Source organism: Acomys minous (genome assembly GCF_964271855.1).
Source record: "Acomys minous genome assembly, chromosome: 1".
Taxonomy (NCBI): Eukaryota; Metazoa; Chordata; class Mammalia; order Rodentia; family Muridae; genus Acomys; species Acomys minous.
In genome coordinates this window covers 7,027,360-7,042,639 of record NC_140483.1, presented here as the reverse complement: position 1 = coordinate 7,042,639, position 15,280 = coordinate 7,027,360, and the positions used below count along the sequence as shown (strand labels likewise).

General features: G+C 42.4%; 1 protein-coding gene across 1 annotated transcript in view; it reads left to right on the top strand.

The window, feature by feature from the left end:
* The window catches only part of USH2A (usherin), a 683,333-nt gene that overhangs the window by 186,362 nt on the left and 481,691 nt on the right, over nt 1-15,280 (top strand). The window contains exon 21 of the mRNA XM_084773188.1: nt 10,165-10,386. Coding sequence (XP_084629314.1) covers nt 10,165-10,386 — 222 coding nt within the window. The remainder of the gene's footprint in view (nt 1-10,164; nt 10,387-15,280) is intronic.

Genomic DNA, 15,280 nt, shown 5'->3' with positions numbered 1-15,280 from the left:
AAGAAGAGACTTGATGCCCTATGAGCATACAAAGGGGGAGGAAATCCCCCTCAGGAACAGTCATAGGGGAGGGGAGTAAGGGGAAAATGGGAGGGAGGGAAGAATGGGAGGATACAAGGGATGGGATAACCACTGAGATGTAACAAGAATAAATTAATAAAAATAAATAAATTGAAAAAATTGAAAAAAAAGATAGACATATGGGGAAGACAAACCTATATCTTTATGTTTGATGGGCTGGTGGAAACATATCCGTGGCAGCTATAGGCAACTAGAAACAGAGCATGCAAATCTGGTGGTTTTATAATAATCTGAGGGAGATGGAGGGAGAGCTATGGTGAAAATGAACCAGTGGGGCTGAGAAGATACAGTGATACAAGGTGAAGGAGAGTGTCTGAGCAAGTGCATGCAGGAGGGGAACAGTGAGAGAGAAGTAAGGGAAGAGGGGTAAGACCACAGAGGGATTCCCACCTGAAAAGTCCTAGATGGGGCCTGGTACCTTTAATGCCACATGCTGTCCAGAGATCAAGACATGCATGCATCAAGACGGGAGGTCCAGCAATGGCTTGAGTAAAGATGAGGGTAGAGAACTGAGCAGTTAGTAAAGGATGGGTTAGGAAAAGGCAAAGGCAGTTCTTTGAAGTTTTGATAAACATTTCAACTCACCCAGTTTCTACTTAATCCATTGCATTAGCTTCTGTCCGTGCTAAGAGTCATCTTTATTCTCAGGAGAAAATTGTTTCAGTGGCTTTTAGAAAATAAAGAAAGAATATATAGTATTAGCCATCAGTATATGCTGTCGGGACAGGTGACTCCCCATCTGCCAATAAAAGGAATCTATACAGCAGTACTGGGAGGATGTTTTTGTTGTGTTTGTCTTAGGATAAATGCACCATTCGCAGGTATATTCAGATCAGTGAGAAGAAAAATTAGCTTTTATTGGCCTGCAAGCAAAGCACAGCAGCTGCAGCCTTGTAACTGCCAGACTCTTACTTTCAGTAGGTATTTATGTTTCTTTCCCCATTCTTGCCCTGTGATTGAACGCGTGAGTAAGACTCATAGGCTGTGTGTTATAAAAGTAAGCAATGTTGAAGCCAAGGCGTGTGTGTAGTCAAGTCTGTATCGGAAACAAATGGAAGGTTGACCGTCTGCTTTATGGTCTTCCCTGCTCTATTATTTCTGCGAGCTGTGGAGTGACTCACCATGGGTTTGCAGGTGACTTAGCCCTTCTGTGTGAGTGGAGGGATGGAGGCCTGTCATCCAGTAGTGCTGTAGTGGAAAGTCACAGATCCAAACAGGTGCTTAGCCATTTAGAAGTGTGGGATGGTGACAGTGTTTCTCTCTTCACTGAAATCTTAGTGACCACTCTTTGAAAACATACTTGTGAGGTTCTATGCAGCTGCTTTGTGAACACGTTTGAGAACCAGATGGTTTATTTGAAGTATTTTCAGGTCCACTGATAGGATGAGTGAGTGTCACCATGGGTACTGTATTAGTTCTGGGTTTGGTACCTGTACAGGTTCTCAATGGGCCTGAGGGAGCAATTGGCAAAGCTTGAGTGAATGCCTGTGGAAGTACCGCTGGTTGTCTGGTGGAAGTTACCGATTTGGCTGGACGTCTTCAATCCATGCTACACATTAAAAAAAAAAAAAAAAAAAAAAAAAAAAAAAAAAAAAGATTACCCTTTTCATTGAGGAAATTTGTGAATTGCTACCCTTTCCCAGTCTGTCAGGATGAAATCTTCCTTTGGGGGTCCATTTCTAAAGGAATTCCATGTCATTTCTTTTACCCGTCATTGGCCTCTGTACTGCAAGTTGAGAAGCGCCACCCCCTGAGCAGGTAACTAAGGGTGTGTTAAGTTGCCTTTTTGAACCTAATGTGGAATGTAGCTCTCCTTTCTCCTGGGTTGAAAACCCACCTTGTTTGCATTCAGGGACACAGGTCTTTTCATTGTGAATAGGACCCAGAGTGATTAAACAAGCACTCTTAATATGTTAATTTATAATTTTAATTACAACAATCTTGCCTATATAGTCATTAGTGAATACTAATATAAATATTTTTCCACCTTTTTATTCCTAGTGCGTAAGGCAATCACCCAATTCCCTCTCTGAGGTTGCTGGTTTCCTCTCATAATGCCATCTTTGTTCCTGGTTATGAATGCATTTCACTCCTTCCTGTCTTGCATAATCCCTCATTAAGCTAGTCACTTTCTGCTCCACGCTAAAAAGGAAAAAATTATCATGCAAATGTGGCAGGCTGTATTAAAAAGCACATCACCAGACACTTTTGTCGCTGTCCTTCAGTTAGTTTCCTTTCTTTGAGTTTAATTCCATTTGTTGTTAAAAACTACCGACTTGATGTATGGACTCATGAAACCGAGGCTGCTGCCAAGAAAGTGAGGGGGGGGGGAATCAAAGGCTCTTGGAAGATCTGCAGAGCTGGAATGAATTTGCTTCCCCTTTGACAAGAACACTTGAACAGCCCTGGAGTCCTGTGATGATTCTACTTGGCTAATTATCCAATTATTTGTTTCAAAAGTAAAGACAGCATTCTACAATGAGAGCAGTGTAAAGCAGCCTGAGAAATTTGGGAGTGACAGATGACTTAGGCCCATATAAGAAAACACTATCTATGCAGACATTTGGCTCCCTGTGTGTCGTCCATGGCCGCCCCTCTACCCCTCAGGATGGAGACCCTGAGCACAGGGAAAACTTTCTGTCTGTTTGTTTTCTCTCTCAGTGGAGATTATTTTCACACTTGCAAACACCATGTCAAATTGCCAGGGCTCTTAAGCAATATTTAAGTTGTATTTCTCTTGATTAAAAGCTTTTGGTTCAAAGCAATACTTTTTAATTGCCTAATGATATAAGTCAGTTCTTAGGGGAAAAAAAACCCCGCACATTTAGGAGTTCATTTGCGATATAACTGAAAAATTCATTGCATGGCAGTAAAACAATTTACTGTTAATTACAAGGAGAAGAATTTGCTGTAGCATGCTCACAGATTGCCATGAATCATGCAGCACTCCTAGAGATTTATAACAGATGTGTAAGTGGGATGAATTAGCAGGGTTTAATAACAGAGGCACAAATCATGCAGACTTCAAGGAGCTTTAATTGATATACTAGAAAGTGACGGGCATGAATCACTCAGCCATTCAACAGCATTGGAACATATGGTCAGCTCAATATGTTGCATCTTAAATCGGTGGGTGAGTCGTTGCTTGTCCCATATGGTGGGAGCAATATATTTTTTGTGATTAAAAAATACATCCATTTTTTAAAAGAAATATGGTTGCGAAGCACGTTTGTTACTGAGCTGGTATCTAAAAGCCAAGCCAACCCGAGCGTTATCTTGTTTTTGCTTTGATTATTTCTGAACACGGCAGTTTCCTAAAATAAATGAGGGACACTCCATGTAACACTAAATTGCCGGAGGTGTTATGAGAAAGGCGTCTGTGCTGTTGGCACATTTGACCCCCAGCAAGCCATGGAAAGCATAGCTGGAGAAGCTGAGGTCATCTGCGAGGCCCTGCAGACTGGGTAAACAAGATGAAGGGTCATGTCTCTTTGGGGGAAGGTTAGGTCTGCCCAACTTGGCATCTAGCGTGATGAGTTTGGTGGGGAATCTATACTTAGCAGGATTTTTTTAAAGTAGTTTGGATAATACCGTGGCCCCTGATGGAGCAATTACATGGACCGCTCTTTTGTTTCTTAATTATGCATTACCTTCTTTGGAAACATCAAAAGTAATCCTCATAGATAAAGGAACTAATGCCATGGCATTTGTGTGGAGACAGGTATTCTGGCTGAGAACTAACCAGAAATGGACACACATACGTTCAATGGAACTGGGTCCTGGCAGCTTTCAGAAAGTCTTTTGCAGCATTAGTAGATGTGTCAGACTTGAAAAAGGAATATTGCAGCCTTAGTCTGTGCTGCCAGGATTTAATGTCAACAATTACAATTTATTTTGATCCTTACCTAGTGTTTATTACTGTTTGTATACACAACAGACCTCACGAACACAGCAATGCTCTAGTAGACAGAGTTGCCATCTGTTCCGAGAAAATGCTGGCATCTGTCTTTGATGCTAAAACTAAAATGATATTATTTCTAACAAAACAAAATTAACTGCTTTTTACTCACCAACTTCACTTTTAAGGGCACAGATGTACCAGAGGAAAAGGCTGGCTTGTGAAATGTGCGGTGACCCCGTGGGGCAGGACTGCTCCTGGATATGTAACTTTTATCAGGCTTCCTGGTGGCCTTTTGGGCATCCGGAAAGGCCACACAGAAGTCACCTTTACAAAACAGAACCTTACCTTTACAGTGCTCTCTCACTCTGCACCTTCAGCGGGTTGTTAGAATAACAGCTGAAATATGTAAAACTTGACGGAATTAGAGAGGCTCGAATCCCTCCAAAATATTTTGACAGATGCTCCCTCAAAAATAAATAAATGAAACTCCAAGGAGAGAAATTGAATAGGCAAAAATGCTAGCGAATAAAGTCTCCATTGGTCCCACAGTGACCCCTTTAGGAAACTACAAGCTCTCTTCTCTGCTAGGCTATTAAATTTTCTCTCCCTCACTGGCATATATAAAAGATTTATATGCAGCACCCCTCCTATTTTAGTTTTGGAAGGCCTAAGTATCTTATTAAGAAAAGGTCTCTCACTGTTTGAAACTAAAGAACTCAGAGGACCAAGGACAATGGTAACACCCGTCCTGATGTAAGAGCACTGGGACGCTTTCTGAGATGGACCACTCACATTCCATATATCACAAAATAATAAATGGTGTCACACCCATGTTTAATGCGTGTACACAGTGCATTAACTGTAACTATAGTACATTTATTTGTTCTGGAGGAGACTTGAAAATGATTTAAAAATCAATACTGGGCTGTCAGACAGGCAAGTGTTACGATACGTTTAAGAAACTAATTGCACGGGCCCCATAAAAGCTTCAAGTTTGTGTAGCAAGGATGCCATAATTACAGTCAGAGCAACTACCTTTTATATTAATGGTGGAATTTAGGAAATGGTGGTGCTGGCTGTCATCTTCCCTACACTGTGTGTAGTTCAGAAATAATGGCTCCTCTTCTCTCTAGAACTGGGCAGTGTTAGTTATGGGCCATTGATCTACAGTCAGTTGAAAGACAGTGATGACAATGTTTAGGAACCAAGTTCATTTGAGGTCTCTGAAAGTCATGCCTTGTAGCCTTTCTGTGACATGGCACACATAGAAAGATCATGTTGTATGCCACACTCAGAGTAAAAAAAAAAATTATGACTGAGTGCTGAAGGGGAAGTGCCAGGAGATCTTTATGCCAGGCTCCCCTGTCTATTTTCAAATTGAGAATCACCGCTTGGTCCATGTAAACTCAACCCTGTCTGCCAGTGAAGACATAGTAAAGAAAAGAGATATCCAACAATGGCCTAGAGACCCTCCACCATGCACACAGTCACACGGTGCTGGCTAGGAAACAGAAAGAAAGTAGAAAACACATATTTTGTTCTCTAGGGTCAGAAAATAGTTGGTCAATAAGACAGCATGGAGTTATCTCTGGGCTCCTGTGGTGAAGACTTTCCTCTTCTGTACCCTGGTTGCTGAATAGAGTTATTGCCATCTGGGAATTCTTAGGTCCTGACCTCAGATCCTATGTGTTATATTCAAGCCTACCAATGTTTGCAAAGTAACAATTCCTGACATAGTTTTAGATCTTTGAGAAAAAGTCAAAATAATTTTCTTTTGGCAAAGCACCTAAAGATGTCCTTTGTTAGTCTACACTCTACACACTATGAGCCGTGGGAACCCCATCATGACTGGATGCCATGGACTCACAGCAGGAAGCAGATTATACCTGGTCCTAGTGAGTAATTGATCCACGCAGACCTCAAACAAGGTTTTAAAGAGCAAATGCAAAGATTTGATTCAAAAGGCCTGTGAGTCTGTCTTGCTTAAGACCCCACACTCCATAAATTTTGCAAGTGTAAATTTATTCATCACAATATGCTGTTAATCAGACAATAAGATAACAAATGCTACATAAAGGATGCACATTAGCTGAGCATTTTGGGACTCTTTTTATAAAATACAAAGTTATTGAGAAGCTGAGAGATTGGATCAGTGGATGGAGCACTTCCTGTGTAAGTACAGGGACCTGAATTCATAGCTTCTGAACCCACATGAAAACCAGACAGGGGTGCATGTGTCTGAAACCCCAGTGCTGGGAGTGAGGTAGAAATGAGAGGATTACTAGGGTGCCTGGGGCAGCCAGTCTGGCTGAAAACAGTATGATGAGAACCAGGATTGATGAGAGTCTATCTCAAAAGGATAAGGTAGATAGTTAATGTATTGTGTTGAAAATCCTTTTCAATTTGTAGGTGGGAAAACACAGGCAAATGCTATAAAGTTTGAATGATCTTGCTGCAGTATTTGTAGCATAGGAAATTAGTGTAAAACATCTCTAGAAGTCTAGAGTTGTCTTCCTTTGCTCAAAGTTATCTTTTCGTTTTCTGTGCCATGATTACAAATTATTTCAAAAACGCATTTGTGCGTCTATGTTTAGACAATCTGACAAATAGCCATCCTTAGTCTAATCTCCCCCCCTACCCCCACCCTCTGTGTGTGTGTGTGTGTGTGTGTGTGTGTGTGTGTGTGTGTCCAGTTTAACTGATTGACAGCTCCACTCAATTTTCTCTCCTGGATGTGGAGGAGCCATGGAAAGCATAGCTCAGTAGGGTACCCACCCAGCAAACAACCATGCTTGACACCACAGTGTGAGGCTACAGCATACCAGTGGGAAGTCTAGATTTTTTAAGCAATAGGATAAGCCATCAGCTCTACTAGTTCAACTCATCCTCTGGAGGAGTCTAACCTAGAACTTGCCAGTTGCTTGCTGGAAGGATTCTCTGTGAAGTAGACATTCTTCTGCATTACAGCTGGAACAGTTGTCACTGACTCCGTGGGCTCTCCACGTAGCAGTGCCCTTGTCTCTAAACTGTTTGTCGGAAGGAAGGCAAAGCTGACCTCTCACCTTAGAAGACATTGGTAAATTAATGAGGTGCCTTTGTGGTCCTTTTTATTTTACTTTTTAGTCCTTCCTTTATATTTCTAATTAAGGCGAGCTGTGGATAGCGTTATCAAGGTGGAAAGGGTTCTGAGGAGGGGCAGGCCGCGGTTTCACCACTTCCTCCCATTTGGTTGGTAGAGTTTTAAGGAATTAAGCACATGGGGCTTTGGGAAAGAGATTGCAGAGGAAGGAGTGCTTTCATCCAGTGCTGAAAGATTAATATTTATCTAAACTTCAGGTATTTAGTTTAAGTAGAATGGAGATATAAAACAATTCCTCATTTGAGAGCGTTCTTTTGGGGATCAGTGGGAGTAGGCTAGATGGCATTTTTCTAACTAAAAACTTCAGGTTCATGTGCTCCCAATGCTAGAGGATTCTATGCAGAAAGCAGAAACTGTGACCACAGAACAGCTCAAATACAATTCACGTATTTGTTTCTTAGCTTGTTAGCAACGTAGGAGGGGCAGATGGAAGATAATGGTTTACTTAGTAAAGCACTTGCCTCAGAGAAACAAGGACCTGAAGATTTTGGTCCCCTAGAAGCCACATGAAAATGCAGGGTATATGCTTGTAATCCCAGGGCCAGGAGAGAGAGAAAGGTTATTCCTGTGGCTGGCTGGCCAGTCAGGATAGCCTAATTGATCTCTCCTTCACTGGAGGCCTGTGAAGATACCCTGCCTCAAAGGATTGGTGGAGTTCGTGGGTGGAGTGATAATACTTGAGATTCTCCTTTTGTCTACACACACCACACACACACACACACACACACACACACACACACACACACGGAACTGAGGAACACATGGATACGCACACACGTGTAGACATACAAAAGAAGTCAGATTATAAAGAGAATTGCGTCCATTGTTCTTTTTCTTGCGTTGTAGACCTCAAGACTAAAACCATGTGGGGCCTTCCTGCCCGTCTGAGCCTGTAACCAAGCATAGGCAGCCAGGGGAAAATCAGGAAAGAGAATTTCAACTCCAAACATAAGCTGGGTACAAAGAGTTTCAGGCTGGTTTATCTCGTTATTTTGTTTTGGATTATTAGAACAACAAGTAAAAAACACCCCGTTTAGCTATGTTTTGGCAGAGAGTACCACGAGAAGCCATGCATATAAAACCCGTACACGTATAAAAATATCACACAGATTCCTGCAGCAGCAGATGAATACAGCTGTTAATTTTCTATTTAAGTCAATGAACTTTTTGCTCTGCTCCTTCTGAAAGTGAAAACAGAAGTGTAGCTGGCTGCTTCCCTTGAGAGAGTTGGCGGGCGTCTTGATAACTAGTAGCGTTTCTTTCTATGTTCTGAGGGTGAATTTCCTGTTGTGCTTTAAGGATTTCAGCTCTTGACTCATACTGCTTTATTTCTTGAAACAAAAGATGTTTTCTTGTTGTTGTTGTTGTTGTTGTTGTTGTTGTTGTTGTTGTTGTACAAAGCTGTGTTAATACAAGTATAAATTAAGATCCATAAAAATAGTTTGGGTTCTTGGTCAAAAGCCTTGGTTATAGTTTTATTCTTTTCTCTCTTAACTTTCACCTCTCAAACTCATCCTGCATGCTTGAAGTAGGGAAGTTAGCCTGCAAACAACTGTTTAAAGCAAAAAAAGAAATCATTGAATCTGGACACGATGCTCTATTCTTTTAATTCCAGCACTCAGGAGGCAGAGGCGAAGGATTATTTTGAGCTACAGGGACAGATTGGTCTACATAGGAAGTTCAAGGCCAGGAAGGGCTAAATATATAAACCCTATCCCAAACAAACAAGAAGATGCCATACTTGAGCATTGGCCTTCATTTTCAGTAACTCAGTTGTTAGTCTGACTTTTTTTTTTCCATCAGGTTACATGGAAAATTTTTAATCACTGATTACTAGTACGATCTCTTAGCAGCTCCAAGGAGTTGCCACTATCCAGGGTCCAGGTCTCCCTGTCTGTAGCAGTGGTCATTGAGCAGTTACTGAGACCAAGTCTCAGGCCATGGTTGGTGGCATGGTCACCTCAGGTCTAGCTGTGCTCCCAGCTACTGTAGTTCCTAGAACCCACTGTGCTTACTGGTAAGCACTGCACTGGTAAGAGGCTGCACACTGGATGTTCCGTTTGGCCTTTGGAGTGGGGTGTGCCTCTCTGTCTGCTTTAATTTCTATCAGTTCTAAACCTACAATAAAACTCAGGAAATTATACACGAAAATGACTATTTATCAAGGGAGAGAGAGAGAGAGAGAGAGAGAGAGAGAGAGAGAGAGAGAGAGAGAGAGAGAAATTATGGATACAAAGATTATTCTCACTGTATCCCAGGCAGGAAGTACACATTGATACCATTTCATATGTATGAAAGCCACAGACTTGGCCCTGTAGCCAAGAGGTAGGATGTTTGCCTACCATGTATGAGCCCCTCTAGATTAACCCCAAAGTATGGTAAAAAAATGATAAAAATGAAATAAACATGATTTAGTGACCTAAGGTCATTAATCCTACATTAGCAGGCAGTTTGGGGCATCCTTAGGGCAAGTCACACACACACACACACACACACACACACACACACACACACACACACACACACACACACACACCATGCTAATGGAAACCCACCTCTCCCAATCATTCCTGCTTGCCACCTGCTCAGTCTCAGGTCAGTGCACGTCAGGACAGCAGGTTCTACCCCACTTAGCAGTGCTAGCCATGGACTAGCCACAGTTCAAGAGGGCTCAGTACTTTCTAAAGAAGTCAACTTCTTCTCACCCAGAGATATTCACACAGAGAACCAGCCAAGGGTCCACTGAAGTCAAGAGGCATATAAGCAAAAGCTCAGGATACCTATAGTGGCTATAATAGTTCTTATTTGAAAAAAGTAGAAATTATTTCTAAGAAAAATACTTCCTTAGTGTGTATATGTTTTGTGTTAGGAATTTGTTAGTCATTTTACATTTTGTTTAGTCATCTTTGAGGTCAACTCTGCTCTCTATTTTCCATACATAGAACTATGTTGATACCTATGACTGTAATTGGCTTGACTTTAAGTGTGATGTACACAGGGGTATTTCTACCTATGCCATGCCATGTCCTTCTGTGTCATTCAGCTCCTGCTCAGCTAATGTCTCCAGTGGTGACAGGAATCAACAGCACCACAGTCTATATCAGGTGGTTCCCTCCTGCAGAAGTCAATGGCCCACCTCCTCTGTACCATCTAGAAAGGAGGAGCTCCTCTCTCTCAGCTCCCATGGCTGCTATGACAAAGGGGACCCGCTTCGTGGGAGATGGTTACTGCAGATTTCCAAGAACAGCTCTCCCAGACTTTATAGGTAAGTGCATTTGACACATATTTGAGAAGTGCTACGCCCCAAGGTGTTGTCTATTATTTTGATATCTCTTTACAATGAATTTTTTATGGTGGCTATTTTTAGAAATGCGAGCTCAGCCTTTTCATAACAGTAGCCTGATTGTGTCAACACATCCATCTCTTTGGGATTGTTTGGGGGAGCAGATAGGAGGCAAGTGAGAAAAAGAAAGAGGGGAAAGGCAGCCTCATTGGATCAAAGTGTGTCCTCAGGCAGCCTCTATCAAAACATATTAGTGGGTTGCATCCCATTCGTGGAAGGGTTTGAGAAGTGCCTCATGCCTACTGAGAACACGTGGCCAGCAGAGCATGTGAAAAGACTCAGAAGAAACACATTTACCCTTTAACTGGGTAGAAGGTTGCATCACATACCGGATGGTTGTTTCACTTCCGCCTTTGTAGCTGAGGCCACAACTTACTCTCTTCTGCTCTGTGGGAAGCACTGGGGAAAAGAATCTCAAGGAAGCCACCTTCTCCAAGCACACACTGTGGTGAAGCCAAGGAGGCTCCTGCTGCAAGGAAGGCTTGACATAAACAACAGTCATGTGGCAGTTTCTCGTTGAATCATGAGAATCGATGCGAGTAATGTCCAGGCAGAGGAAGTCCTTAGTCACTGCTTATGGCTGTGACAAGACACCATGACAAGACAATTCTGGTAAAGGAAACCATTTCACTGGGCCCGGCTTACAGTTTCAGAGGCTTAGTCCACTGCCATCATGGCAGGAAGCATGGCAGGACACAGGCAGGCATGCTGCTGGGAAGGAGCTGAGAGCAGCAACCTGATCCTCAGACAGCAGGCAGAGAGATAGCCAGTAGGCCTGCCCTGGGCTTGTGATCCCTCAAACCCCACTGCTAGAGGCACACTTCCTGCAACGAGGTCACAACCCTGAATCCTTCCTTGCCTGACAGCTCATCAACTGGGGACTAAGCATGGAATTGTAAGAAGGTATAAGGGCCGATATCATTCAAACCACCACAGTAAGTCTGTGAAATTTTATAATAAAAGCAGGTTGCGCCTCTCGCTTGCGTGGCCCTATGTGGCATGACGGGAGCTAGAGATGAGCACAGCCAGAAGCTTCGGGACAGCTTGCCTGGCCTGTGTACATGTAAACTACATGGAGAACCCTCCTCAAATAAAATGGACGACTGATGAGGAGCCACACTAAGTACACAACATATGAAGTTGATATTATTACATAAATGCAGATATTTGTTTAATCCATGAAAAAATGGTAAATACCATATTTCATAAATATTATATGTGTAAATTCCAGTACATTACAATGAAATTAAATTTGAGCTAGAAAAATCAAATGTCACTTTTTTTTTTTTTTACCTAAAGGAGTAAACAGTTGGATTATGGGCGAGACTGGCTGCCGAAGCATGCTTGTCGTAAATCATGATTACCTGTTAGCTGAGATATATTGAGATTAATGTGTGCTTAACTATTTTCCCCACACATCAAAATCATCATAATTAAAAATTGAATCCAAGTTCCCCAACACACTGAACTTCTGCTTAATTTTTATAAGGGAGAAAAAGTCAGAGCAGATTGTAAGAAGGAAATCCCAGCGATGGGCTCTTTTCCTCAAATAGAAATAGAAGCCGTGCCCCTGGTTGAGCGTTTGGCTTAGGATGCATTTTGCTCAGGAAATAACATTCTGTCTTCATTCAGCCGCATCCTGCTGCTGCTGTAAGTCAGACTGCATTTGCAGGCCAGCCAACAGACAGGCTCTTGATGGGATCGCCTACTGATGCTGCGCTGAAAGATGGAGTGGCCCGTCCATTCCTAATAAATTTAGTCATCCTTGCTGTTTCTCTCACCGGCCTCATCCTCTGAGGTGCAAGGTCCAGGGGCAGATGCAGCATCTGGGAACACTTCCAAATTCCTCTTTAAAGAACTTAAGCCCTGAACACTGGCCTCACCAAGCAAGATCCTTCTGTCTACCTCACAGGCTCCAGCTGCACAGAGAATGTGTGTGGGGTGTGCATCCCAGACTGCTCCCCAGAGCATTCGTTTTCCTGAGAAAAGGAGGGGGAAAAGCTGATTTTTATGGTGTACCAGTGGCTTGAGGTTACTTAAGACTCCTATTTCCTCTCTGTGTGTAGTTTTACATATTATGTGCATGTGTGTATCTGAGTGTGGCTACGTGCATATGCATGTGCATGCTGGTGCCCACACATGGAAGAATGTAGTCAGACTCCCTGGAGCTATAGGCAGTTGTGATGCTCACCCCCATCTGGGTGCTGGGAATTGAACTCCAGTCCCATGTAAGAGCAGAAAGTGTTTTTAACTACTGATCTGTCTCCGCAGCCCTCCTTTTAATAATTAAAACAACCTGCGTAATTGGTTTGATCCTCTGGCTTAATGGCCAGGTTTGGTTAAATGATTTTATTATTTTAGTAAGATGGGTCATTTATCTCCATTTATGCATTTACCAATTAGTGAGTTAGAACAGGTTTTCAAAACTACCTTTGTGTTTGGAGAGGGGTGTGTGCAGAAGCACTTACATGCTTGCTTGCGTGTGTGTGTGTGTGTGTGTGTGTGTGTGTGTGTGTGTGTGTGTGTGTGTGTTGCATGGTATATAGGTCAGAGAACAACCAGAGATGTCTTTACGGGGCACCATCAATCTGCTCTTTGAGACAGGGTCTCTCACTGACTGACCTTGAACTTACCAAATAGACTAGACAGGCTGGCCAGGGAGTCCGACAGAAGCATTTCCCCAGCTCTGGAAGTACAAGGGCAGGCCACCCTGCCTAGCTTTTATTTCTTCTTCACTTGTGAGGTCGGTGTTTTGAACTGAACTCCACATGCTTGCTGTCCTGACCCGAGCTGTTTCCCCAGCCCCTCAAAGCCAACCTCCCAGCATTCCTTAATGTCCACTTTCCCTAAAAAGAACTAACAGTAACTAACAGTAATGTATTTAGTCCTGCCTGTGCCCCACAGAAATACAGCCCCCTCACGACACATGATGTGCAAGTGACTTGCCCCAGGTGCTGCGGTTGATGAATTCGAGTTCAAATCAGGCGCTGAACTGTTTCTGAACCAAGCGCTGGGGCTTGGCTGCACTACAAAAGGGAACTTCTAAAGACTGTTCATCCAAAGTTAGGAAATAAGAACTACATAAAAGTAGTGATTCTGAGGAGGAGGAAAACTGTCACTCCCCAGAGAGGTCTGAGCCAGTAGCTCTGCACAGTTTGGTGTCATGTTTTGGTTACTTTGTGGGTAATGAACTAAGTTCCACCAGATTTGCTTGCTTGTTTATTTATTTATCAGGTCTCCAAGGACATCTGAAGGTGAATTTTCCTGCCTGGAAATTAGTTCCACGGAGCTACAAGGAGCTAGGCTACTGAGTGGCGAGGGGAGCCAGCTCACAGCTGTCTGTATTTTTTCAGTTGTCATGTTCTGTGTCCAATGAGCCAATCCCTGTGGTCCTGACTATGGCCTATCTCCTACAGTTCTTCATTCCAAGGCAACCAAGATGTTCCTTAGTGTTAGCTATTCTTACAAAATCTGAAACACTCACTAAAATAATTCCCCAAACAAGAAGAGAAATAAAGTTTAAACACAGGGCAAATATCTGGTACTGTATACTATGATAGGCTTATCTGGGGGAAATACCCATCACCTCCTCCTGCCCCATTGATAACGGTTGTGTAACTGTGCACACAACACATTCCAGGATCAGGAGCTGTGTGTTCAAGGCTCAATATAAACTCTCGTTGCTGCTTAAAGACACCATGGATCTCCTGCACATATGCTCTCCCAAATTTACACCTGGCAACATGAAAGCAAAGCACACAGATATATGTTCCAAATGCTGCTTAATATTAAAAACCATTAAGATCAGGATTATGAATTCAACCTTCAAGCAAAATAATGAGGCCGATTAAGCTTTGTTCTTTCAGATGTGCTTGTATTGTTTTGTTTTCTGACACATGGGCTTCTCGAGGCTCTAATCCTTAGGTTGAATATATTATCCTATCAGTCATTTATATCTCAGTATGAATTCCTGACCGTGTGTTAGCTCCTTCGCGTCTTTAGGAATAAAGTGAGGACTTTGAAAGCAGAGTAAAGGCACTCACTGTAGGCCAGTGCTGCATTAGTTATTAGCTGAATGCATCTGGACAGACTTATGCTTTTCTGTGGCTGTTTCCTTTTCTTTACATTTGGCACACTTGCACTGTGTTAATTACTTGCAGGTAGGGTAGGAAGAATGGAATGGCATAGTCCAGCTAATACATTGTCCCCGAACACATGCTGCTCATCTCTCTTTAAACACCAACTACAAGCTGCCACGCAGTTGATAATATTCAAATGCCTACTATAAGTGGGAGCTTTTCTAAGTGAGAATGTTCTGGAACATTGACTTAAAAATCAGTGAGTGCTGTATTCATTCATTCTTGTGGATACGAGATAGGTTTGACTATGTGTTAGATCTGGGATAAATTATATGGAATTTTCTATACTTAAGATGTGATGTCTGAATTTGTTACTAATTTTAGCTTCATGTCTTTATGAATATGAAAGCTAAATGGATCTAATGAATCTTATGGATCTTATTAAAGCTAAATGGATCTGATACTAAGAAGACGACTGGGCATAAGAATTACACATCAACTAAACTGAGGTCTGTGTCAGAGGTAAATGCTTTGAGTTCCACAAGCTCCAATTCTGTGGCTGTGAAGTATTATGCTGTCACCTCAGATACAAACTTGGGTCACTGCCAAAGCATCAGGTTCTTTAAAACTTGGGCAAATATTTTTGCAAGCTTACTTAAGTTTCATTTTATGTGTCCTATGTGCTTGAGTGTTGATATATGTACACCGTGTGCGTGGTGGTCAGAAGTGGGCATCAG